This window comes from Nymphalis io, chromosome 15 (genome assembly GCF_905147045.1).
Source record: "Nymphalis io chromosome 15, ilAglIoxx1.1, whole genome shotgun sequence".
Classification (NCBI taxonomy): domain Eukaryota; kingdom Metazoa; phylum Arthropoda; class Insecta; order Lepidoptera; family Nymphalidae; genus Nymphalis; species Nymphalis io.
In genome coordinates, this window is record NC_065902.1 from 3,416,510 (window position 1) to 3,443,419 (window position 26,910).

Genomic DNA, 26,910 nt, shown 5'->3' on the forward strand with positions numbered 1-26,910 from the left:
ATTCTGCTCCAGATGATGTAAGTAATTTCCGTTCTAATGTGTTATTTAAATGTTGAAAAATGTATTACATTGTATATTTCTCAGTAGCAACCCGGAGCGTATAAGTTGAAAGTGATTACACTCCTACGGAAGCACATAGTGCAATTGGTTCAGCGCCTGAACTTTTGTCGGTCATATCGGAGTTGCCAATAGGGTTATGAGAGTGAATGAAACAAAGTGTGAGAGTGCACTTATTTTTGCGCACTATATATATGTACTGTGCACTTGGATATTCTTCTTTTAAGTAATAGGGATACATATATGGCAAACGGGTAAGAGACTCACCTGATAGTGACTACCACCACTCATGGACATCTGTAACACCGCAGGGTTAGCACGTCACCCAGTTTCCCTTTAGAATGGCCGCCATGGCCGAAATCGGCCAGAAAGCCATTTGAGTGAAATGGCTAATAAATGTTATAATTATTTTGATTCTTTATAATATTCAACAAAATTATTTTATTAAACTAATATTACGTTTAACAACATAAAAGGTTTTATTAACAAAATAAAACCTTTTTAAATAAAAACAAACTAGCGCTTTTTATCTGTGACCCTTTTTAAATTAAGAATGAACATTGAGAAATTATTCGTTATCGAGTTCACGAGTGGGTCTCAATAAAATTAAAACATCATAAAAAATACAAATAAATACCGGTCGTTATCTTAACGTCATGTTTTATAAGCGAGTCCAACAGAAGCACTTAACCCAGCCGCGAGAGAAAGGTCAAATTCCAATTCGATTCCCTAAACCTGACCTTTGATTATCTCACCACAGTGATCGCCACTAATGGATCCCATGGTGTGTGAGCTGGTTCACATTACGTACCAACGATCTTGTACTTAGTCGAGTGCCTGGCACTTTTATCGATGGCGCAATACAAAACTGTATGCTAATAGTTCCCGGTCCGATAGTTTAATCGCGTCGGAACATCCGATAAATGTGTCGTGACCGATAATTTTACCGGATCCTACCAATATTAATACCATATATAACCAATGTTATACAATAACACTATTAATATTGCAATTAAAACGTTGGTTAAAATTATTTAGCCGTCACATTCGTCAGTACCGTAAAAAACCGGTATTACTTATAGGCTATGCTCTTATTTCAATTATCTATATACATATATAAATAGTCTATTGAATAAATTCAACTAGAATGAAATCATAATAAAAGTTAGCTTAATATAATATATATTTTAATTCAGCGGAATTTATTCATTCTTCTAAACTTTTATATAAGTTTCGCCCGACAGTTTTATTAGAAAAAAGAAAACGTTTGTCTCAATAAATATTGTAGAGGTTTATATAATTTATTGCCCACGTATTTCGATTTATAATACTAAAATCAGGTATAAACATGTATACAAAGAGATATTTTGTTTGCATGTCATTTATACTTCGCTAATCTGCTAATCTGTTTATACAAATGCTAATGCAGAACTTTCATACCAAATATAGCTTTTTTTATATAATTTTGTCATTCGATATATGACCCACTAAATAGGATACGTGAATCTTAAACGAAGATCGCATGTTCAAACCTAGGTGACCTTAAGCTTAATAAGTATTTAATATTCATTGCGTGCTTAACGGAGGGGAGTCTCATGCACTCTGCATGTGCTGGATTAATTTGCAACACATGACCATCCGGCAATCCGCAGTGAGGATAGATCCAAACTGGAGGAAATATGACTATGTCCAGCAGTGGGATGTCTATGGAATGTTACTCTCGTATTATTTTAAAAGATTTATACTACATAAATCTACGAAAATTACCAATCCTGGCAGTTTCTTAGCTAACGCTTGCTGAGTTATTGCCGTTAACTAGAAGTCGTTCGTTAAGCAATGTCTAGGAATTTATTTAAGGAAAAGAAAGATATTTCTTAATGATTAATAAATAATCATAAACGAGTTTACGTTGAAAAATATTAACGAAATTTATCATCAATAATAATCAATATAGCTAGAGATATGTGTTACATGATAAAAATAGTATACAAATAAAACAACAATATTTTAAAAAATACATACAACTATATATGTTACAATTAAAAATCGTTATTTGAGCAATAACTTAGAATCATCTTAGATATAATTGGCGAGCCCCTAGCTTTGTTTTCTGTTTTTTATTTACATGCAAACATACATTTTATTACGTGCTAGGCTTTGTGCAAGCCCGCCTGGACACCCACTCATCAGAAATTCTACCGCTTAGCAGCAATACGGTATCTTTTCGTTCCAGTTTGAAGGATGTATGAGGCTATCTAACTACAGACACAAGGGACATAACATCTTAGTTCCTAAGATAAGTGGCGCATTGAGGTTGAAAGGAATAGTTAATATTCCTTGCATCGCCAATTCCTAAAAATTCATCCTCGGGGTACAAAACCAAAAATAAAATAGTAATTAAGATCGGTTTGCAATCGTTGAAGATTTCAAGAATCACGCAAATTATATAATGTTGAAGGCCTCATTCCTTTCTTGTTCATGACCTCTTTCTTTTAAGTGGGCTAAAAATACTAAATAGTATTTTTAATGGTGTATATTTAATAAGTATGTTGTAACCTTCATCGTGCTCGTGTGAATTCGGGGCGCTGAACTAGTCGCTTGAACGATGAATTATTTACCATTTATAGATCGGAAAACCGTCACACGAGAGCGGATTCCTAACCTTTATAATGCCTTAAAACGCCTTAATTGCCAAATTGACTCCGTCAAAGGAAACGGATAATTACAGACGTTTCAAATAAAATAATGTAACGAATTGATAAATGTTTTCAAGTGTTAATGTGAAGTTTTATAATCGATTTTAATATACATATGTACTATGTAATATCGTATCTATAGAATTAAAAATTAAATAATAATTGTGACGTCATAAGGACACACCTTTATTTATTACCCGTTTACATCTTTGAGCTCGCCCAGTGTTAATTTTCAAGTGTTTGTATTTTGCTTTAATTTGCTTTATTTTTTCTGCTAGTAAAAATTAATAACGTCATGTTTTCCTTGTTTCAGGTAAATCAAGTTTCGAGAATATCTTAATATTCAAAAGTAACTTGTCTACGCTAAATTGTTCAATAAATCGACTTATACTCTTATCTTTACGATCTTCGCTCGTTTTATAAGTGTAAATACGTAATATAATTAAATGCTACTTAATTTATAAGCCTAGTTTTATAAAAAAAAAACATGTTTATATAATATCAGATAATATCGAGTAAGAAGATGAAATCCGTTTAATCTGAATAAACTCTAAGAAAATCTCTACAGTTAAATAAAGGGTTATTTTATTATTATAAAAGGTTTACTTATCAGTACGGTATCAAAACATTGCTCGAATGATAAGCCTATAAATAGAATATTTAAAATGTTCTAAACGAATTGTTTTAGTTACTTTGATCCAAATTTATCAGCGCCAATCTCTTTACATACTTTATTGAAAATATTGACGAACTTTATTACGGATTATATGAAGATTAAATTTATGTTATAGAAAAATATATTTGATTTAGATATCGAGTCGGTGTCTATAAACCAAGCTCTGATGACCAAGTAGCTCGTAACTATGAGTTAGGTCTCAGAGACGAGTCAGGTCCACTTTTCTTCCGCCACGCAATCAGAAGGGAGTAGTCCTGTTAAACGGGTTTCGTACCGCACCCAGCCCACGCCGTCCTTCTCGATGCTAATCGTTCCATAATACGATACACTAATCGCATACCTCCGTCTTTACCCGTGATATTAATACCACCCACTTAAGTGTTTAATGTACTCGGATAAGTTTTATGCAAAGTCTTCTGTGTATCGGATTTGCTTTTAGTAGAAATCTTGCGTAATAATTGAAATTACTGGTCGTTGTGAACTAACATTGATATTAAAACGTTGATTGATATTGTTAAAATAATATAATTACGATGAAATGTTATGTTATGAAATGGGTCAATTGTTTTAATTCGAAGGTATTTATCGTCGTTACTTGTTACATAATATTGATATTGTAAATAATAAGAATATATATAATAATAGCTTATGGTGTTTTAACACGCCCGGCGTCAGTGTCGCCTGTCGCTGGCTTTGATTGCAAGAGGCAGCATCTAGCCTGTAAAAAATGCTGCAGTTGCTACCTGCTCGCCAGCAACTGTTCACTACTGCTTCGAATGGTAGTTGTTTTGTCGTCGCCTATAAGTAAATTTAAATAAAAACGTAAACCATAAACTTCAGCGATAATCGCAGCTATTTTGCAGCATCAGCGGCTTGACACGCTTCAAACATATAAAATTGCCGACGGATTGCTTGTAAAGTAGCACCAGTAGCATGGTGCAAACGCCATATTCACAAAACTAACTATATCTCATAATGAATTAAATATGCATATAATATTAACTTTCTCTCTCTCTCCCTCTCTCTTTTTCTATTTGTCTTCTTGAAACTTACGTTAAACTAATTTTTATAAGAAAGTTTACTCTAATCGAAAAACTTTACATGGGTCCGTAAAAATAATGATAACAAACTTTTATCTTTGTAATAAATGAGTATTTTCAAACATCATCTGAACGGTATAAAAAAATTAATATATTGAATTATTAGACTCAATATACGCAAGATTAAATACAAGATACATGTCCTCGCCATAACAAGAGCATTGCTCTTGCAACACTAACAATTATGTTTGGTAGTTTATCTTTCGCCTAACACCTTGTCGTACCTTAAGCGTTTGCCTTTGAGACAATCGGATCCAATTTCCTTGTAAAATATACACTTTCAACGTTGTCTTCGAGAAGATTTAACTTATAAGGGATTAAAATTTTTACATTAGAGCGAAACAGAGCTACAATACACAACGTTACATTATAAAGGACAAAAATATATATATTTTATTATCTTATTAGGACTATGTTATACTTATAAGTATACACAGATTTAAGCTTTGATTCTTTATATTGTAAATAAGGTTTACTCCCAGTAGATTGGCTACATTAATAAAATTACCACTGAGCATCACTTCTACCGCTAAACAGCAATAGTGAGTACTGTTGTATTTCGGTTTAAAGGTTGAGTCAGTTCAGTGAAACTACAGGCACAAGTGACATAACATCTTAGTTCCCAAGCATGGCGGCGCATTTACTATGTAAAGAAAAGGTAATATTCCTTACAGTGCCATCGTTAGGCGACAGTGACCACTTACTTAGTTATATAAAATAAATAAAAAGTTGCGATTCATTAAAAAAATAATAATACCATTCAGTGGGAATAACAAAAATATATTCTATATTGCGACTAAATAACATAATATCGTTTATATGTGCATACAAAATGAGAAAAGAGATTAATTGAGAATTGAATATTTACAGCAAACATCAATATTATATTACGTCATTACATTCACGGAAAAAAAACTCACGAAACCACGCGACTGGTACACTTGGCAGTTTATATTTTGCCTTTGGTTTTACAAGAAGCTTTTAAATCTATCAATCCATCAATTCGCAAGTGCTGCATTGAGCTATAACTTACGTTTTAGTTACTCCACGTTGGAGTGTTTACTTTTCTCCGCTGTTATCATGCTATAATGTAAATTTATATAATATGTTAAATAAATATTTGATACTAGCTGCTCTGCGTGGTGCTGCGTTCCGTGGTTTCCGCGCGATACTAAATATCTATACTAAAATTATAAATACGATAGTCTGTTTGAGTGTCTGTCTTTAAAGATTTGGGTAAGCTTATTAATCAAGAAATTACGTACTAGTTTCAGCCCGCGGTTTCGTACGATTTTTCTTTAAACATCTTCACGAATTTCACTGCTCAGAAGATGCGGTAGACGATCGACCTTAATCTCGCACATGAAATTTTGTTTTTATCATTCTTATTTCGAACACCGAGCCGCTTATGAATGACACGGTCGGGTACACCCTAATGAGAACAATATGTCAAATTTTATATTATTTTGACACATACATAGACGGACATAAGTCATTCTTGATGTTTTGACACTTTTGTATCCTTAATCAAACCCTGAAAGATAAAGCCTGTTTTAAATTATATGTATAATATTACTTTTTTTAATTAAAACTTTTTTTTTTAATACATTTTCGTTAATGGTAATTTATTCTTTTTCTTAAAATTGTTGGTTATATAATTTTGACTTAAAACGTGTAATCCCAGCGAGGTTTAGATGAGTCAAATCGATTTTAATAAAAAATGGTGTATCAGTAAATATTAAATGACGAGCCGGTTGGCGTGATTGGTAGTGGGTTCGATTCCCACCCAGGACAGACATTTGGGTGCATGGACATGTCTGTTTGTCCTGAGTCTGGTTGTAATTATCTATATAAGTATGTATTTACAAAAGAAAAGTAGGTATATGTATCAGTAAAACCGAGATGGCCCTGTGGTAAGAACGCGTGAATCTTAACCGATGATCGTGGGTTCAAACCCGGGCAAGCACCACTGAATTTTCATGTGCTTAATTTGTGATTATAATTCATCTCGTGCTTTACGGTGAAGGAAAACATCGTGAGGAAACCTGCATGTGTCTAATTTCTCTGAAATTCTGCCACATGTGAATTCTACCAACCCGCATTGGAGCAGCGTGGTGGAATAGGCTTCAAACCTTCTCCTCAAAAAGAAGAGAGGAGGCCTTTAGCCCAGCAGTGGGACATTCACAGGCTGTTACGGCATATGTATCAGTAAAGTAGGTATCAGTTATCAGGTTTCCATAGCACAGCTTTATACAAGCTTAATTTGGGATTAGATGGCCGTGTGTGAAGAATGTCCCAGGATATTATATTATTATTATTATTATTATTAAATGGTGGCTTATTATTGAATCGTTTTCAGAAAATACAAATCTTTTTAGATTTAACGTAAGTTGAGCGACTAAAGTCGTCTTGTGTAAAAGCAATATATTTTCTTAACTATCACATAGTGCAGAGCTATTTGGTAACGGCTGCGCTAAGGCCTCCTATTGAGTAGTTTTGGAGCTTATTACACCACGCTACTCTATTGCTGGTAGGTGGTGACACGATTTCAGTGAAATTTGACACATGCAGGTTTCCTCACGATGTTTTCCTTTAACCGCGGAGCACGAGATGAAATATTAAACACATATTAAGCACACGACAATTCAGTGGTAACTGGAATTAAGCCCGCTATTACGATTCACGTGTTCCAAACACTAGGTCATCTCGGCTAACAAAAATAGAAGAATGGTAATTTTTTTCTAATACGTTGACTACGTTGCAGCAATTTGGTATTCCCGCACTTACTGATTACATTTTTTGTTCTAGTTTATTTAGTCTGTAGTATTGTACTGTATGTAATAAATGTATTAATAGAATATTACATAATTTATATATTTATATGCTATTTTATTTCGTTTTAGAAATCAGTACATATATGTACAGTAAATATGTAAATTCTTATTTTCTGATTTAATTACAAAAACGTATCAATAAAATGGCAATATATTTATAAGTATTCATTAAAGGTTTCTAATATATATCTATTTGTGTTAAACAACCGTCGTGAACACTTCAACACATGAAAACTTTTTGTGTAAATAAACAGTGTTAAGTATGGACTGTCTCATTTTGACAAGCCATTAAAGAAATCTATGGAACAGTGGGTTGATCTTATATACCTTATATATCCTTTAAATATAACGATCGATCGATGATTGAATAACAATGATAGGTATAAAGTAACTACCGAAAAGGCAACAGACAATGCCAATATCTATGGGCGTTGGTGACCACTTACCATCAGGTGGCCCATGTGCTCGTCTGCCTTCCTAGTGTATAAAATATATTAATAGACATACAAAATTATGAAACAATACACAAGATACTACGAGTATCACTATAACAAAAAAAAATTAGGTATTTTGCCAAAAAATCCAAGCAACCGTTAGATGTATGGAATTCTGTAAGAATATTTTTAACAATACATGGCCAAAAAGAACATTATTGATATAAATCAAACCGGTTTCATTGCAAAGGATGTTTTGACCAAAAACGCAGTCGAAAGGTAATATTTCAAAATTCGAACATTTTTCCGCGTCGATTCATATTATGCGCCTACGCATTTGTAAGTCCGACAACAATCGGACGGCCATATTGAGATGTTGTAAAATCAGTAACGCGGTAGCCGCGTGCTTATGTTATTCACAGATTATTCAAATGGCATTCTATCATTTCATTATTTCTTTTCAAATTTATTAGTGGAATTGATATTATATTAATAATTACTATCCTGTATGATAATCACATTATTTTTTAGACATAATATTTTTCTTTTATTTTTTTTACATTATTACGCTACCCTTTTAAGGCATTAAGTTTTATTAACATTGCTAAAACTGCGTATTGTATTTCATGGCGTATATAATACATTTATTGTTTATAGTCTATTGTTTTTTTATGTCTTATGTACAGTAACAGTAACAGTAACAGCCTGTAAATGTCCCACTGCTGGGCTAAGGCCTCCTCTCGCTTTTTTGAGGAGAAGGTTTGGAGCTTATTCCACCACGCTGCTTCAGTGCGGGTTGGTAGAATACAGATGTGGCAGAATTTCGATGAAATTAGACACATGCAGGTTTCCTCACGATGTTTTCCTTCACCGAAAAGCACGAGATGAATTATAAACAGAAATTAAGCACATGTAAATTCAGAGGTGCTTGCCCGGGTTTGAACCCACGTTCATCGGTTAAGATTCACGCGTTCTTACCAATGGGCCATCTCGTATGTCTTATGTACTGACGGACAATTAAGGTAGGTGGTCACGCCCACAAACATTGGCGGTAGAGTATGTGATGAGTGGGTAACAGCCCAAATGGACTTGCACAAAGCCCTACCAATTAATATTTGATATGTACATGAAAATATTTACCAAAGATGAAAACTGTGTAGCATAATTAAATAACCGCCTACCTGCAGCGCGATAGACTCGAAACTCTCTAATTAATAGAAGCCCCGACCTTTGCCCGACAGTGGTACGATAATAAACTACTTGTTTATGCTAACTCTATTAAAACTGTTCATATATGTTTGTTATTACAAAGAAAACTTAGTAATTTTAAATTTTTTGAAGTATCCTCATTACGGAACCCAGCGTGTCGCGTCGCGTCAATCTCACTTATACATAATTATAAAAGACGCTGTGAGTAGATAGGTTTCGAGAGTTCTCCCCCACAGATGTGGCTCGCTTCGAGCAAGCTACGCCTAAAAAAAAAGTTTGGTGTCTAGTTGGGGGTTTCGGCACACGCCCGATCGATTGCACTCATCCGTTTTCACGTAGCTTGTTCCGTTCAAAAGTTAGCAAAAACCATTAGGTGTGTAATTAGGAGCCTAATGAGCTTATTGTCATTGATAATGAGGGCTGGAGTCGAGATAGCATCAAGAAAACAAGTTTTATCATGACTAATTGTGTGCATTATCATTCCAGAAATTTTTTTTAGGCGTAGCTTGTTCGGAGCGAGCCACATCTGTGGGGGAGAACTCTCGAAACCTATATACTGCTGTGTCCGTGACTGAATATGGACATATAGTTTTTATTTATTCCCAAAACAATTAATATCATTATACATTAATAAGTAAGTCGTTTTGAGTTAAAGTATAATTTGTAATAATTGTATAGAAGGATTTAGTAAATTTTTTAAGTAAATTTTAAGCACAACTAAAGCAGCTTAAGGAACACTGTCGATGTTTACATTATTGCTTCTAACGAGAGTTACTTTTTTAATTTCTAAACTTCATTAAAATAAATAATACTATCATCATCATCATCATCATCGTCACCCTTTTCGCGTCCACTGCTGGACATAGGTCTCTCCAATGGCACGCCACTGAGCTCGATTTTCAGCTCTTAATCTCCAACCGCTGCCAGCTGCCAGCTGGTACTAATACTATATGGTTATGAAAAAACAACTACTAAATCCCTGTACTGTGGCTTTATGATTGCACATATGAGCGCATAGATTGTGTCGCGCAGGTGTCTTCGATCCCTAATTTAGATAACTAATCTTAACATGATCGCCTGCAGTACACCCATGGCGAGATAATTAATGTAACAAACTCTCATCCAACTAACAAATATAGTATAATTTTCATTGGACACTTTAATTAAATTCAAACGATGCCATTGGCTCAGCCATAACTGTTAAATGCTTGCCACATGAATATTGATTATTATTTATTCATTTTATATTTAATTATTATTGAATTAATTTTATTTATTAAACAAAGATGAACATAAGAATATATAATAGCATATGATAAATTTTAATCGATCGATTTAATTTAATTTTAATAAATATTTTAAATCAATCGAATTCTATCGTAAACATTTCTATTCATACAACATCGAACAATATAATTTATGATATGTTAACTCTAACATCTGAAAGTAATTCTACCTGCGAAAATATTAAATTAATTTTGATTTTGAATAGTGATTTATTGAATTTCATTCTAATTTTAAATTAATTGTATAGATTTGATGCCCTGAAATAACGTTATTTTTATTTGTATCCCAAGAACATTTTTTCTAAGATCAATGACATATTAACGAGATATAGATTTTCACAGATATTTCTACTTCAATAAATATTTCGTGACACAAAATTAAAAAAAAATGGTATTGAAAGACATTCTACGCTTCACCCAAAATTAAGAGCATGAGTCATATTCCTTGTTGGAGTTATGTACGTATAAAAAGTTCTTACGTTACAACACATAAAAACAATTCTTTATTAAATACCACCCATTATTTTATAAATTAATTATGAAAGTTAATTTTATCTAGTTTAAGATTAAACTGTATAATTCAATTTAATAGGAGATATTTTTTATAGTATTTTTTAATCCTATTAAAATCGTATTACAATTATTAACACAGCACATTGAGCGAACTCAATAAATATACTTATTATTGATAAATAAATAATATAAAAATAAGAAATTACACACGAAACCGATCTCAAAACACCACGTGGTATTAAAAAAAACAATACCAAAAATGACACCTCCAAAAATCTTAAAGAGAATTAAAATCAATTTGCCGTTAACGGGCGGAGGCGGTAGGCACTACCTGAGTTTTTTTGTCTGATAACCGGGGTCGGGCAGTGCGCGGGCGCTCGTCGACTCGGGCGCGCGTCTCCTTCTTGTGCGTAGTTGACATCTGTGAGGTGTACTGTGTATTTCTACTTTAGTATTTTTAATACACGCGCTTTCGGTACTTGCGTTCTTCATTGTATATACCTCTATATACAGACTCATACTTGCCGTGTTATTATTGAACAGTTGCAATTGTGTTTTAAGGATATTCAAGGTTATGTTTATCGTGCTTGGAACTAAATAATTGTTTGTGTGACTTCTTACTATTGTTTTTCGTTTTTATTTAATTGTGCATTGATTATATTTTATTTGTTTTAAGAACACGTTCTTTATATTTCTTTTTGCGTAACTGGACTGAAATAAAATATAAAAAAAACTGCATCGTCCGTATTTTTATAAATTTGGTGTTATGTTCCTACAAATGTACATTAAATCGGAGAGATTCTACCAAAAGCCGGACAACCAGCCAATCAAGGATGATGAAAAAAGCTTCTCGGACTACGAGGAGGAATTGGATGGTCGTAAGTTGAATTATTATTATAAATAATTAATTACTTGTTCAAAGGTTGAATTTTTTCGACAATTTTATTTTGCGGAATTTTAAGTTAACGAAAAACAATACAATAATGTTAAACTATGAAAGTAAGTAATAATCATGTATTTTAATAAACATTCCTGTGAACAAAAATTAACATAAAATATAAATTTCAATTATTCGATTTCATTTGTTATGTTATATTACAATTTCATTATATTTATTTATTTATTTCACTAAATTGCATAGCGTGAACGATAATTTACCTTAGATTCTTGAAACAGCTTTAATTTATAGATAATAACGCTCATTTGTTTTGAAGTGAGCTATATTCAGGAAAATATCTCTCGAAGTCCCAGCACGCACGCGACCACGTTGATGTCTTTCGTACTGCATATACGCCGTGATACGCGTCGCTACGCTTTCTTTCATCCATTTGCATGAACACTAGCACAAAACTATTTCTTGAATTATTTTTCATTAAGGAAATCGATTAAAATAGACTAAATCTTTCTTACAGTATTTAACGTATAATGCAAATTTAAATTTACTTAGTCAAGAATTGTTTCTCATCATTCTTAAATACAGAGTGAGTTACAGGTAAAATAAACGGAAACACAAGTTAACAGAGGTAACAAACATATTTTTATTTATAATAAAGCAGCATGATTTCAAAACATCCTTAAAATGTTAAAGTTGCTGTAATCGAGTTGTAAAGGTTGTAAAATAAAAAAAATGCTTTGTTCAAGATACAGATGTCCAATTTATTTTTTCTTGTCATACGGGGAAAATATGTACCAAAATGGCTTGTAAGGACTAACTGATTGTTTCGAGTAATGGAGGTTTTGGGGACTTAAGGGAAGGAAACAAAACTTTTTTTTCGAGTTTTGGAGGTTTTCGACTTACCGAGGTTCGACTTAAAGACAAGTTTCCAACAAAATTAAACCTTAATGATAATAATCTTTCTTCTTGCACTTTTATATTGCAATCATATTCTAGTACATAAATATTGTGCAAAGTAAAAATAATTGAAGAAAAGTGAAATCAAAATTTAACCTAAAAATCCTTGACTTCTCATTTGGTTTTAATTTCTTGGATATGCAATTTATTTTACACTCTAATAAAGATTACGAATGCACCTTTCAAAACAAAGCCGAGAAAAATAATAGAGTTTTTGAACGTCAAGCCTCAAGAATTTATAAAAGATCGCACTAAAGCATCTTTTGGGAAAAGACGAAAGTTACTAACGGATATTTTTAGAACAATTGCAGGCCTAACATTTCAAAAAAAAAACTGTCTGTCCTCATCCCGTACTTTCATATTTTACCCTTAGCAGGTAGCCTTGATCTCCTAAACAATGGTGAACCTACAAATGGCAAATATATACGGTCAATTAACGGCAAAAACTTTACCGGTTACATCAAAGTTAACCAAAACGCTACACTTAAAGCCCCCTAAGGATTAATGCGTACTTTTACTGAGCCTTAATTCCCTTTTTCAATTTAATTATTTTTTGCTAGCACTTTCATTATGCATTTACTCGTATATGATCTGTCGTTAAACACCATGTACATTTATTATATGTATAAATGGTATGTTTAATAGATTGACCATTTGTTAAATTATCCAGTGTAATAGAAGTAACTGCTTAACGTTTAAATATCGTTAAGCGAAAGATTAGTAAGTTAAATCGTGTCGTCTTCTTCTTTCGAATGTCGAATTAATGATGACAGTAAGAGAAAAATTAGTGGTCACTAAATATCTATGTAAAATGATATTATTTGTAATGATAATTTGATTTTACCCTTTTTATTTATTTATCTATTAATAAAGTTACACTCTTTTTTCTTTTTCCTTGTATCTGAAGTTGATGAATAAAAAACTACGTAATAGTCAAGAAAGTGAATTATAACTATTAATTTTGAAACTAAAGTATACGTTATTGATGACTTTCAAATTTTTGCTTTGAAGTTCCAAAATAAAATTATCGTAGAGAAATAGTAACTATACTAAAAGTATTGCAGTAATTTCAAACGGAAACTTCAAATATAGTTATTATATTAATATAATAATTTTCATTGCTATTGTTGCCGACTTTCGTAACATTCGCCATTTTTTTTGTAATGAATCAGAATTGAAAACTGGAGTAAAAGTGACGTTACATCTAAACGTAATCTCGCACCAATAATAAAATATACTTTCACCCAGTTTTCTCTGAGAAATTATCTCCCATAGATGATGGTACCTTATGTAAAACACTTTGTATGACGTGATTCGGACGTAATACTTTAATTCAATACTTGTCCATACGTCTTATATTGGTACAGCACCATTATTATTTTTTACGTAATTTTATTAAAAGAACGGTACTAAGGAAAATTTATGTCTTGCACGTTGTTCATTTGCTTTGTTGAGAAAAATGTTCTAATGTCTTTTTTTTTACAATAAGAAAAAGAATTTCAGCACGTTACGAAGAAGTAAAAATATTTTTAGTTCATTTCAGTCTGATTATTAAAATGATCTTTATATGTATACATAAATTATATGTTATATGTAATCTGATATTCGATAGATATTTATGAAAAAAAAACTTCTTTTGTTAAAGTTGTAATTAAATATCATATTTCTCAGTATTGCGATAAATTAAAATGGTTTACTATTCGACAAAGTAGAGACTTCCGATTACTATCTCCTTTTGTCTCTATTCTCTTCGACCCTCTCCCCTGAATATTTGAAAGAGAGTTTCAAATTTTTGTGTGATAATCACAATCGTCAGCAGAGCGCAGCAACGATTCTTACCTTCTTTCTGTTTCTATTCATACTTCTGGTTTCGTTTCTAATTCTTACTCCATTCAAGCTCCATTTGTTATATTTGTATGTATGTATATTTTTAATTATTAATTACCGCCTTCACGGATTTCTGCTAGGTTGACTGGTAGAGAATGCCGTTAGGCATTCTCTCCGCCTTTTGTCCTACTACACAATGTGGTGGTCAAAAACGTTTTTAAATAAATAAATAAATGAATACAATACAATTTGTAATGCTTAACTTGTCACGAAAATTATGCCTGACAAATACTTTTACAACATGGCTTCGTTTTAATAATAGTAAAGCAATGTCTTCCATTCCTCATGAATAATAAAAAAAACCCTAAACCGAATACCCTTCCCACAGCACTGCAATTACAATACTTACTTTGTAAAAAAAAAACCGACCGCTCTTACTTGCCCGTTTCATCCCTGAACACGTCTTAACTTGACAGTACTGAATTTCACATCTACACAAACCTAAACTGACCAAGTGCATAAAAATGTTTCAATCTATTATCAACCTTATGGCATTAAGTTATGTATGTAATTTGAAATGTTTCTTTGTTGTCGTATTATTTTGCATTACGTTAAAGGATCTCGTTATTCCGAGAAAGGACAATCGTCCTCAATATACCTGACCGTTAAAAAAAATGCGCAGGTAAATTTGACCTGGAATTCTTTTTTTTTTTTCTTTCGAGAGCAGGAAATCGCAACAATGGCAACCCTGGTCACGCTGTTTGAATTTCAGGTACAGGGGTAAATAAGACCATATTTAAATCACGTACACCGTGCAAACTTCGCCCATTCTCCTCACTTATTAGTGTTATTGAATTTTAGGATTAGACAGTTTTCAAAAGGCAGAAGTACGCTCTTTCATATAATAATAATAGAAAAGCTATATTTGTTTCCTGTACAGAATATTAAGCCACTTGAAACATTATAATTTCAATATGTGTTCTTTTCATCTTTTGCTCTTTATAAAGAATTAACGAATTTCTAAAATATACTCATTTTATCTAACATTTAAATCTAGTATTATCTTGAAAACCATTATAAAAATATAGATATATATAACTACTAACTAAAAATTTAACGTGAAAGTTTGAAAGTACAAAACAGTAATAATTATAATGCAACTCATTATTACTTATAACTTAGATAAAATATTCTTAATGAAATCCGAGATCACTGCATCTTTTTTTTGTTTTTTTTTTTGTAACATTTTGTTTTATTACTCCAGTCATACTTCTTAATTGCAAAGTTTTAAAGAATACTAATGTTAATAATAAACAAACAAAAAACACTCGTGGGATATCAACCTTAAAAACCGGTATCTCACAATTTGCATAAGACGCTTATAATTTACCTCGGCCATTACGAATTTGTGATACTCCGGTCTGTTCAAAGTGCATCGAATAAATTCGAGGCAAGGTCAAGGGTCTGGGCCTAGGCCGAGGTCGCGGGGTGAAGGAGGTCGTGGGAGGGTCGCGATGCTAATGTGCTCGTCGACGGTTCGGCATCTCTGACATTTCGAGCAAAACCTGTCGATGCCTTTTTGTTTCTATACAAGAGGTATTTAATATCATTAAAATTTCTAATTAAAATGAGTTCAGTGGTATTTTACTTACATTGTATGCTTAATATGACTTGGTATATTGAAATTAATACATAAATTTAAAACTTCAACAGTTACCCAAAGCAAATAGGAGAATTATGGTTTGTAAATGTTTGTATATTTGTATAAGTTTATGATCATCTATTGTCATCTATCTACCGTTAGCTTGCTATTTATCGCTATCTATCGTTAGCTTCTAGTGTGTCAAATCCAACATGGTTGATATAATTTCTCTAATATAGTAAGAAATATAAAAACAGCAAAGGTTTAAGTTTGATGTCAAATGAATGGTATAAATTCACAAATTCAATTTTAAGCTTTTAAAAAAAACTTTTTTTAAATTAAATAGACCCTTATTTGGATGTAACAATTAATATTTTTTGTTTATATTTGAATAAACTTGTACAAGATTTGGTTTAAGAATGTGCTTAAATTAATAAAACCAGCGACAACATAGCAACGTTTCATAAACAGCAAAACAGTTTCCGTACAAGAGCGTCACTATTCATATAAAAATAACACGTAAATCTAACGTGTAAGAAACCTATAATAAAGATGTTCGTGATACGTATAATAGAGCGATAACTACGGTTATAAAATTAAAATGTCGCCGATTCGGCTTCATGCGACGTTTATGTGCTATAAAATAAACGAAGCTTTTCTCATCATTTAATCGTTTAAGACCTCTTTTTTTTGTTCGGATTGTAATATTTACAAACAGCTACGAAAATATATTTTTTGTTTACATCACTATGAACATAACATTAAGCACATGCATGTTTTTTATTCATCACTGATGATACGATTTATAGAGTATACTTTTATATTTTATTATTTATAGAGATATACGAGTTATAACAGAAGTAAGTACGTGAAAACTATGGCTCATGCCGGTTTAGAACCAGCGCATTTCGATTAAGATCTATGTGATCTATCGACTGGGTCATTGCAATGGCGGTCATTTATACGCCAGCAATGGAATAAATAAACCAACATCGGTGTCTTTCATATTGTTTTTAGAGGACGCACAGGAAACACGTGGATCGGTTTTTTAACAGCTTCCAAATCACATCGAATATTATTAAACACATTGGGGGTCAAAGTTGCTCGCGTTCGCGTCTTGCCAAAGTCAGGTTTCATCCCTCTTTACCCTACACGTGCCCTCTGGGTGGTGCTAACTGAGCAGCATACTCTAGGTGGTAGGCTTTGGCCGCAGCTAGCATTACTGTCGTGTGGCTAGATTTGCCTTGTCATGTGGCACGTCGTGTTCCGGTGCGATGTTCACAGTAGCTTATCTTGGGGGATTGGGTACTGTTTAGTTGTGCTCTGCATTTGTCGACAGGCTCTAACCGTAGTCGTAATGACGCCAGCCGGCTCAATCTGGAGGGCAGCGGGATCCGAAATACGGTGCACCGCTGGCCGACCGTAGTTAGTAGGGGGCCCAATTAGTAGGTTCGCCATCTACGAAAGGCTGCCCAGCCAACATGCGAAAAATCCTGGGATGGCTTCCATCGTGCTGGTTGGCGACCAGAGAGAGGTCCCGGTGGCGATTTCCAGGGGGGTTCGGGCGTCCCCGCGTTCTCCAGTTGAGTCTACCATTCCCGTCATTGCGGTGAAAGTCACGGTGTCTAAAATGTAGCACCTCGTACAACTTCCATTTCCCCATACCAATTCACACCCACACGTTTATGATTTGTGAAAATAGAAAGAAAAAAGTTTCACAGCGGCTGCACCACCTCTCTTTTTCAGTGCATCTCTCAAATATACGAGGTTTGCACTCCAATATCTTTGCGGTCCACCACTACCTCGAGACCGCCAAGCCGCACTTGCTCTTTCTCACGGACACACAAATAACAAGTCCAGCAGATGTAGCGTACTTACAGTACCCGGGATATTACTTGAGCACATCTTTAAACCTCGTGCAGGAGTCTGTATGTACGCTCGTAATGACGTCTGCTGCCGACGTCTCCGAAACTTGGAGGTACCCGATTTTTCGGTAATGTGGTGCTTATCAGATACAGGTTTGGAGCAGATCATATACGCCTGCGTCTATAGGTCGCACAGTGATGACCAGAAGACGACTCGGATGTTCGAGTATCTCAGCGAGACTGCTGATATCGTCCAACGTCGGTATCTAACTGCTCAAATGGTGTTTCTGGGGGATTTCAACGCTCACCACCAAGATTAGCTATTCCCATACCAGAACACCGACCATGCCGAGAGAGAGGCAATCAAATTCGCACTATCGCTAGATCTCTCTCAGCTGGTACATGAAGCAACTCGGGTACCGGACGTGGACGGTCACACGCCTAATTGTCTGGACCTTCTGCTGACTACCGACCCTGACCGGTTTTCAGTGTCAGTTGCAGCTCCCTTGGGCACTTCTGATCATTGCGTGATAAGGTCGGTCTGCAACTTCCACTCTCTGGAGTCTGGTCCCACTGGAACCAGACGGGTGTGGCGATATAAGTTAGCAGACTGGGACGAGATGCGACACTTTTTTGCATCCTACCCTTGGCGGCAGATATGCATCTCTTCCAATGATCCGTTGAGCTGCGAACAAGCCATATCTGAAGTGATATGCCAGGCTATGGAATTTTTCATTCCATATGCTAACGTATCACTAGATGGCAAGACTCCTAGGTGGTACAACGCTGAGTGCGCCGAAGCTGAGGAACGTAAAAACTCAGCGTTTGTAGCGTGGGTAGTAGCCCGCACCACCAAAGCTCCGGACATTACATCTAAGAAGAGAGCCTTTAACTCTGCTGCCAAGTCCTACAAGAAGGTTCTCAAGAAGGTTCTCAAGAAGGCTCGTTTCAATCGAACTAGACGCCTCGGGACTAGATTAGCTTCCTATCCCCGTGGTAGTAAAGCATTTTGGTCTCTGTCCAAGTCGATTGAGACGAACTTCTGTCTTCCATCGCTGCCTCCACTACTGAAACCCGACGGATCGCTGGCCTTCACGGCAACAAAAAAGGCTAACTTATTAGCGGCTCTGTTTGCCGAAAATTCACGTCTCGATGCGGGAAGTGCCTCACCGCCAAACATACCACCTTGCGTCGCTATTATGCCAGAGATACGAATTCGCTCAAGGGAGGTTCTAAAAATTCTCAGCACCTTGAACTTGAATAAGGCCAGTGGCTCTGACGGGATTCCAGCAATAGTCCTAAAAAATAGTGCACCTGAGTTGCCTCCTGTTCTAACACGCTTGTACCGCCTCTGTCTTAAATCCGCTCAAGTTCCTAAGGATTGGAAGATTGCCAACGTACAACCAGTACCCAAGAAGTATAGTCGTGCCGACCCAGCCAATTACAGGCCCATAGCAATCACCTCCATACTTTGCAAAGGCTTGGAACGTGTATTGAAAACGATCTCCTATCGGACCAGCAGTACGGCTTTCGTCGGAATCGGTCAACAGGAGATCTTTTAGTGTACGCTACCCACATCTGGGGCGTGGCCAAGGACAAGTACGGTGAAGCATTAGCCGTTTCACTTGACGTGTCCAAGGCTTTTGACCGGGTCTGGCATGAGGGCCTTCTGAGCAAGCTTCCTAGCTACGGGATACCTGTTGGCCTTTGCAACTGGATATCAGATTTCCTGAGAGGATGATCGTTTCGAGTTGTCCCAGATGGCTTCTCATCTGATCTAATGGCGATTAATGCCGGTGTTCCTCAGGGATCAATTCTCTCCGCTACACTCTTCCTGCTGCATATAAACGATCTGCTGTAACCCGGTATCTTTGGGTACGCAGACGACAGCACTGTAACGGAGAGATACATATCCGGTCCGCGAGCTAATGCAACAGAAACTCTTGGAAGAGGTATCGGATTGTGGTGACGATAATCAAGTCAAATTTAATCCTACCAAGACTCAAGCGTGTTTGTTCACCGCCAAGAGAAGTCTTTTCCCCCCGACTCCGACTTTCCGAAATGTATCTGTACCCATCACTGACAGTATTGACCTTCTAGGAGTTACCTTAATATCCAAACTCAACTTTGGGCAATGCATTGAATCCAAAGCTAAATCTGCTGGCAAAAAAACTTGGTATCCTCAATAAGGTCAAACAGTACTTCACACCGGAACAGCTTCTGACCATATATCAAGCTCAAGTCAGATCGTGCATGGAGTACTGCAGCCATTTATGGGACGGCTCTGCTGAGTACCAGCTTGAAGCTTTGGATTCAGTGGATCATCGTGCTAGAAGGCTCATTGGCGACCAGACACTGGTCGCAAAACTCCAGACCTTGGAGCACCGTCGTAAGGTTGCCTGTCTGTCGGTTTTCTACAGAATATATTTCGGAGAGTGTGCCCAGGAACTGTTTAATTTGGTTCCTTGGTTTTTACCATAAAACTGCGAGGCGTCGTAAAGATCTGCACCCGTATGTAGTTGATAATTCTAAGACACGTAGGAAACGATTTGCTTCCTCGTTTCTGATACGCACCGCTAAAATCTGGAATACCCTCCCGACCTTTTCCCACCACCTACAATATGGGTACCTTCAAGTCTACAGTGAATAGGCATCTTCTAGGCAAGCGCGCTCCATCTTAAACTGTATCATCACTTTCCATCAGGAGTGATAACAGTCAAGCGCTAGCTTATATTTAAAAAAAAAAAAATCGGGAAATTCTTGTAAATATTGAAATATAAACGAATATTATAATACAGGTAATTGTTATCATAAACGAAAAGACTCGATAAGCGATTTTGTTTTATTCTATTTAAATTTAATTTTAAAATTAGAAGTCTAATCGAACATGATTTTTTCAGGTTATAATATTACCGAATCGGAAAATTCCTTGTATTTTTTTATAAACTTTCAGCCTAAAATTGGTCAATTCAATATTTGTTAAAGTAAAAATACTTTGTTTTAAATCTAATCTTGTAAAAAAAGCTTGATACAGTTTTGTAACTAAAATAGATTATCGTAGTGCAAATAATACTTTTAAATTTTTTGATGATCGTAAAATTTGTGAACCAGTTGACTATAACTCGGCTTGGGTCGAACGGCGGCGAGTCGGGTCACGGGCTTATAATGCGGTCCCATTGCGGATTCCGCGCGACCTCTTCTTTAGAAAACGTAGACTTGATTGGAATTTTAAATATATTTTTCTATGTAAAATTAAAGTTGTTTGTTGGTATATTACATAATAGCTATTTTTTAACGTTTGTTGTATTTTGAATGAAATCGATTTGATTTTGAGATGCCTTGTGGCAGAAAAACAATATAATATTTATTTTGTTTTTAAAATAATTTGAATATATTTTATTCGAATGGATCTTACAATAATTTTTTAATTATTATTTGAAAATATTACAACAAATTAAGATAATATAAATTATATTTAAAACAGACCAGACAGACAGACAGACAGAATTTAATGTAGACTTAGGCGAAGAACCGACAAGAAACTCTATAGTTACCCTTTTTTCTGATTAGATAAATATGTTACAGGCTCAGTAGCATTTAAAACACTATTAATTACATGATAAGAAAAATATATTAATTTCATACGCAATTATCAGAAAACTCAAAGTTAATTGAGTAAAAAAACAACATCGTTGATACCTGATTAGGATGTTTATATTTCAATACAAGCTTTATATGACGTAGCGGCTTTTATACTTGTTACATAATTCTCATTTCCTGGTCACAGGGTCTCATTGCAAGGTCATCTAGGTACACCCACTCGCCACATCCTACAAACGAAAACAAAGCTTCCTATTCCAGTGTCAATGGTGAGTGAGCCAGTGTAATTACAGATACCATATCAAAGATCAAATTCGTCTTCTTTCGAACTTTAAATAAATAAAAAAAGACCTTCAGTACATATATCATAAATATTGACGCGACAAACATGGCACCCGCTTAAATCTAACTGTTAACAAGTTGCAAACAACGGGTACCGTGGTCTCGGGAGTGCAGGGTTTAAACAAAAGTTTGTACTTGTAGGATAAATATTAGTTTTGGTCGAGGTAACCTCTTGACGAACTCTCGACCGGACGACAACGATGAGTATCAGCTATCCGGTTTGAGCTGTGGACTTACATACTTAATTGGTTCGAGCGGTCTCGTACTCACATACCTTTTAAATTTGATTATCAATAAAAAGTAGCTGAGAATATATTAGCTAATATAAATAAAACTAATTTGTTTGTTTATTAGGAAGTATTAATATAATATAATTATATTTAGAACTTGTCATATGTCGAATTGATTAAATTAAAATAATCCCAGTTAATAATAATAACACGGAATAGCTTTACAGTAATTTATTTTTTGTCTCTTTCTCTCTCGTTCATGTTCGTATTTGTTTGACAATGACACTCTGCGTGGGTTGTATAAACAATTGCTTATCGTTGTATCATAGCAGGAGTGACATAATATTTTTTTGACACCTACATATATGTATATACCTACATATATGTAACTTTTCAATATTTATAGAATAATGAATATGTTTGCATTGTACAATCTAAAAATGTATAAATTGCTTAACTTTGGAAGATGTAGATAGATATTGAAAACATATAAAAAAAGAACTTTTATCTTTGTTGTAAACGGCCATACTATACACAAAAATATTTGTTGATAAAGTGTAAAGTTTACACACCTAAGTTTCAAAGTTAATCTTCTTCAAATCAAATACCGCACGTTACCACAGTTATCTGATGGTACCATCTGGCCGCCACGAGATGGCTGCGACGCAGGTGGTTAGTGGGCACGGTACTAGGCAAACATAAACATACGAATGTTTGTCCAGTGGACCGCCGGCAGAGTCAATAGACAGGTGAAGCTCGATAGAAACCCGTTGGTATATTTTGGACATATTGCTTGATCTACGTTCTACGGTTCAATGGTCGATGAAATACTGCATTGAATAAATAAATTAGTTATTCAAACTTTTCGTGATATTGTTTTTTTTTTCATTGCTTCCAACATTCTACTATTTTCTCATACAATTTTTATGATACAGGAAATGCGTTTCTCTTTAAATTTAAACCTTGTTAAAGATCGATTTTTTATAGTTCTATTTTTAAATATATATATTTGAACATCGTTTAGTTTATTAATTAGATAAAAATGTATTTGATGAATAAGTGAACGACACGTGACGACACATATATTGATGCAGGTATTTCAAAACTCTCATTTTGTGCACACCTGCCAGTCCTTGATCGCACGGGAGGTCATGTCGCCTACGCAGTCGCGTGTCGGTGGACAAACAACTCGATTCTGTTGATTTTTCTATTAACTCCAAGTGACATCCCGTGCACTTGGTGTACTGATAAATATGTCACCACGTTCTCGTGGGTGCGCCAAGGCGGAAATTGAAATAAAAATTGATTACAAACAGAAATGTGATAAAAAAAAGTAAAGTTTGATAATTGCTCATCGCTGAGCAAAGGCCTAATCTCGTCTTGAGAAGGAGGTTAGATTAACACAAATTAAGCTGAAGAAAATTCAATGATGCTTCCGTATTTGTACTCGTAATCATCGGTTAAGTTATACGCCACTGAGCCAACTCGACTCAGAAAAGTGGGATGGTTTAAATTTTATGTTTCTGTTTATAGACGTACGAACCACTATTAGTGCTTCTATTGCTAACTGAACTAGTGCAAAAGGCAAGGCGTTGAATGAAATGGTTTATTTATATTTCCTTCAGTGGCAATTTCTACAGACGAAGGTCACCACTCACTAGTACTACACATACCATTAACTAGTGTCATTGATTGCTAGCCTTTCTAAATTATATTAAATAAAAATAATAATAATATTGAGTGTTTTTCGAGAGTACGGAAATAATAAAATTGCTTCATTGTTAAACCAACCGTCAGATGCAACTTTTTATTATATATGTGCGCGTACGTCCCTTAATTACCTCAGAATTGAGTCAATCGCGACGACAATTTAAACAACAATTTTTATAATGATCACGTCACGATATACTAAAACTAATCTTTCGAAAATATAATTGAAGCGTATGTTTGTGTGATTGCGAAATTAATGGATTCCTCAAGCTCAATTTACTTGCAAGTTATTAGCTAAATCACAAATGACTTTTTTGTCCGTCTTTTTTTTCCAGGCTAGTCTTAAAAACAAAATCCCGTAAACATTTTAGTACCAGTTAGTTTATCATTAGTTTATTTAATTTTTTTTAAGAATTTGTCTTCTTGAGCTGTTTGTTATTCGTCGGTATAGAGGTCGTTTTCTTTAACCGACGTCCGCGACCTATCAACTGTCAACAAGCATTGACCGGACCTCGAAATTGTGTACACAGCATAAAACATACTTAACGAACCGCCACCGACGTGGACGTTATAATGGACTCGGAGAAGGCATATCTAATAATTGAAAAATATCAAGAAAATGGTTACGTATGGTGACCAATTACTTTGTTAATATTTCATCATATTAATTTAATCTTATAGAATTACAATTGAACTTTGAGACTTAAAGTTAAAAATAATTCCCATTATACATTACATAACACGCTGATATCAATATTAACCTTTGCTATTCCGGGTTTGCATTGAAAATGAATCGATGTTAAAAAAACAAATAATACAATGATTAACTATAACTATATAAAAAAAACTATAAAAATTGTATGTTAGTTAAATATTAAACAGTAACATAAGTTATATAATTATATGCATATAAAACTAATAACAATATATATACAATATATATAACTATTATATAACTATTGTGTATGTATGTATATATACTGCTCGTGCTTGTTTCACATTCAACACAAAAACAAAAGTATGTATGCGTTTGTTGTTTTCACTAATAGATAAATTTATTTACTAGTAATGATTAGTAGATTAGTATATTTACTTTTAAAGACTGATCTCACTTATTCTATCATAATAGATTTAATATTCGAAAGTAGGACACAGCATTGTTCAACTAATAACCTCCTAAAAACATTCATACTAACGCCGTAAAATAAATGTTACCCGTGCCCAAGTCATGGCGGGTCGCTAGTATATAAAACTTGGGTTGTTGAATGGTAGCTGCAGGTCTCATAATAAATAACAAACGAACTGTCCTGTCCGGTAGTTCGAACAGCTAAAGTCACTATAGAATTCGTAATTTATCTCTCTAATCGTTTGTATTGAATTGTTCAAAATATCAACACGCACATTTAGCCGGTACTATCATGTTACGGTCTTGTAATAAATTTATGTGAGATTTCGAATATTTTGTCATGACACTGAGAATTGCTTAGTTTATTAGACATTAAAATCAAATTGGCGTATAAATTGTTCTTTAAGGTATTAAGAAGACAACGAAATATGCCTACAATTTCATGTATTCTTAAATAAAAAACAACTTTGCTTTGCAGTGTGCAGTGCAAAATTTTGTATTTGAAAATAATATATAGAATTAATTATACTCTATCATTAATATTTAAAAAAAAATGCGGAGAATTGTAATAAACAAGTTAATAAAAAATTAAAATTTTAACTTTTAATTACAAATATGAAACAAAGCTAGCCAACTACCATTGAATTTAAATACGTACATTATTTATATTGAAAATTAATATTAATTAATGATTACCACGTCCAGCAAATATTTAATTTCGTCCATCTCGTTTACGTACGTGTGCATCGTTCTCTTGCCGCGCACGCATATTTGAACGGTACCGATCACTTAGGCAGTGTGTTTGGCGTGCGCCGCCATTCGGGTCAGGTGCTGCTGCAAACGGTACATTGTTTGACGATGCTGACCCTACCCGATGTGGTTGATCGTATAGCAGGTAGCGACAATAGCTAATGTTCATACATATTTATAATTCTGTAGGTGATTCTTTAATTATGCTATCGTAAAACGGAGCAACACAATAATATAAATACATAAATATTTTTTTCAATAATCCTTCGAGACAACTTAGTTTTCTCTCTATAGGTTATAAATATTTATAATTTATAAAACTAATTAAATTACATTTTCTATATTTATAACGTTTATTTTTTATACGTTAATTATTTATTGATTACTACTTAATATTATATATATATTAAGTTATAGTTTTTCTTTTATCTATTATATCGATTAAGTTTCAAGACTTGCACCACAAGGCAAGGCTCTCTGATGTCGAGTTCATACTAAGAGAAATAATGTAGACACGCAAAGCTTATATGTGAACCGTGGGTTAATTGATTCCCTACTTAAGTTTTAAACGTTTTATTATTAACGTTTGTATAATTAATTTGATAAAATTGAATTCCCATGTAACAAATAGATGTCTGATTTTATTTTATGCAAATCTCTTATGAACTTCATATCAACCTAAAAGAAAAAAAAACATGACTAATAAAAAGTATATTTTCAAACTTTTTTCATTTCTAAATAATAGATTAAAACCTACCAAATCAATTTGTTTATCTAATAAATGAACTAAAATTTTATAAAACATTTTTACATAGGGTAATCAATTTAATGAGTGTTGGTATATATATATATATATATATATATATATATATATATATATATATATATATACCTGGCTCGTATAATAATGCGAACGAAAATTCAATCAATTACAAAATGTGTAATAATTTCTTTGGCAATGAAACAACGTTTAGAAATTTTAAATTTGGATTGATTTCCAAAGAACTTATTGGAGATATATTGGAACTGTTATATATTTTAAGTAAATAAAAAATAAAAAAATACTGTAAGGAACCGATATACATAAAAAAGAACAATGTCAGTTCTCATACAATAAACTTTTGTAGTCAATAAATTTAACAAACGACGCGCCGTAATGGT

General features: G+C 33.9%; 1 protein-coding gene across 5 annotated transcripts in view; it reads left to right on the forward strand.

Annotated features, from left to right (window-relative positions):
* LOC126773897 (uncharacterized) overlaps nucleotides 1-26,910 on the forward strand; it is a 234,069-nt gene that overhangs the window by 161,111 nt on the left and 46,048 nt on the right. Inside the window, exon 1 of one of the 5 annotated variants that reach the window (XM_050495143.1) lies at nucleotides 11,575-11,683. The exons of the other annotated variants lie outside the window; for them this stretch is intronic. Coding sequence (XP_050351100.1) covers nucleotides 11,584-11,683 — 100 coding nt within the window. The 5' untranslated portion in view covers nucleotides 11,575-11,583. Of the gene's footprint in view, nucleotides 1-11,574; nucleotides 11,684-26,910 lie in introns of those variants that run through there. 5 annotated transcript variants of the gene reach the window in all.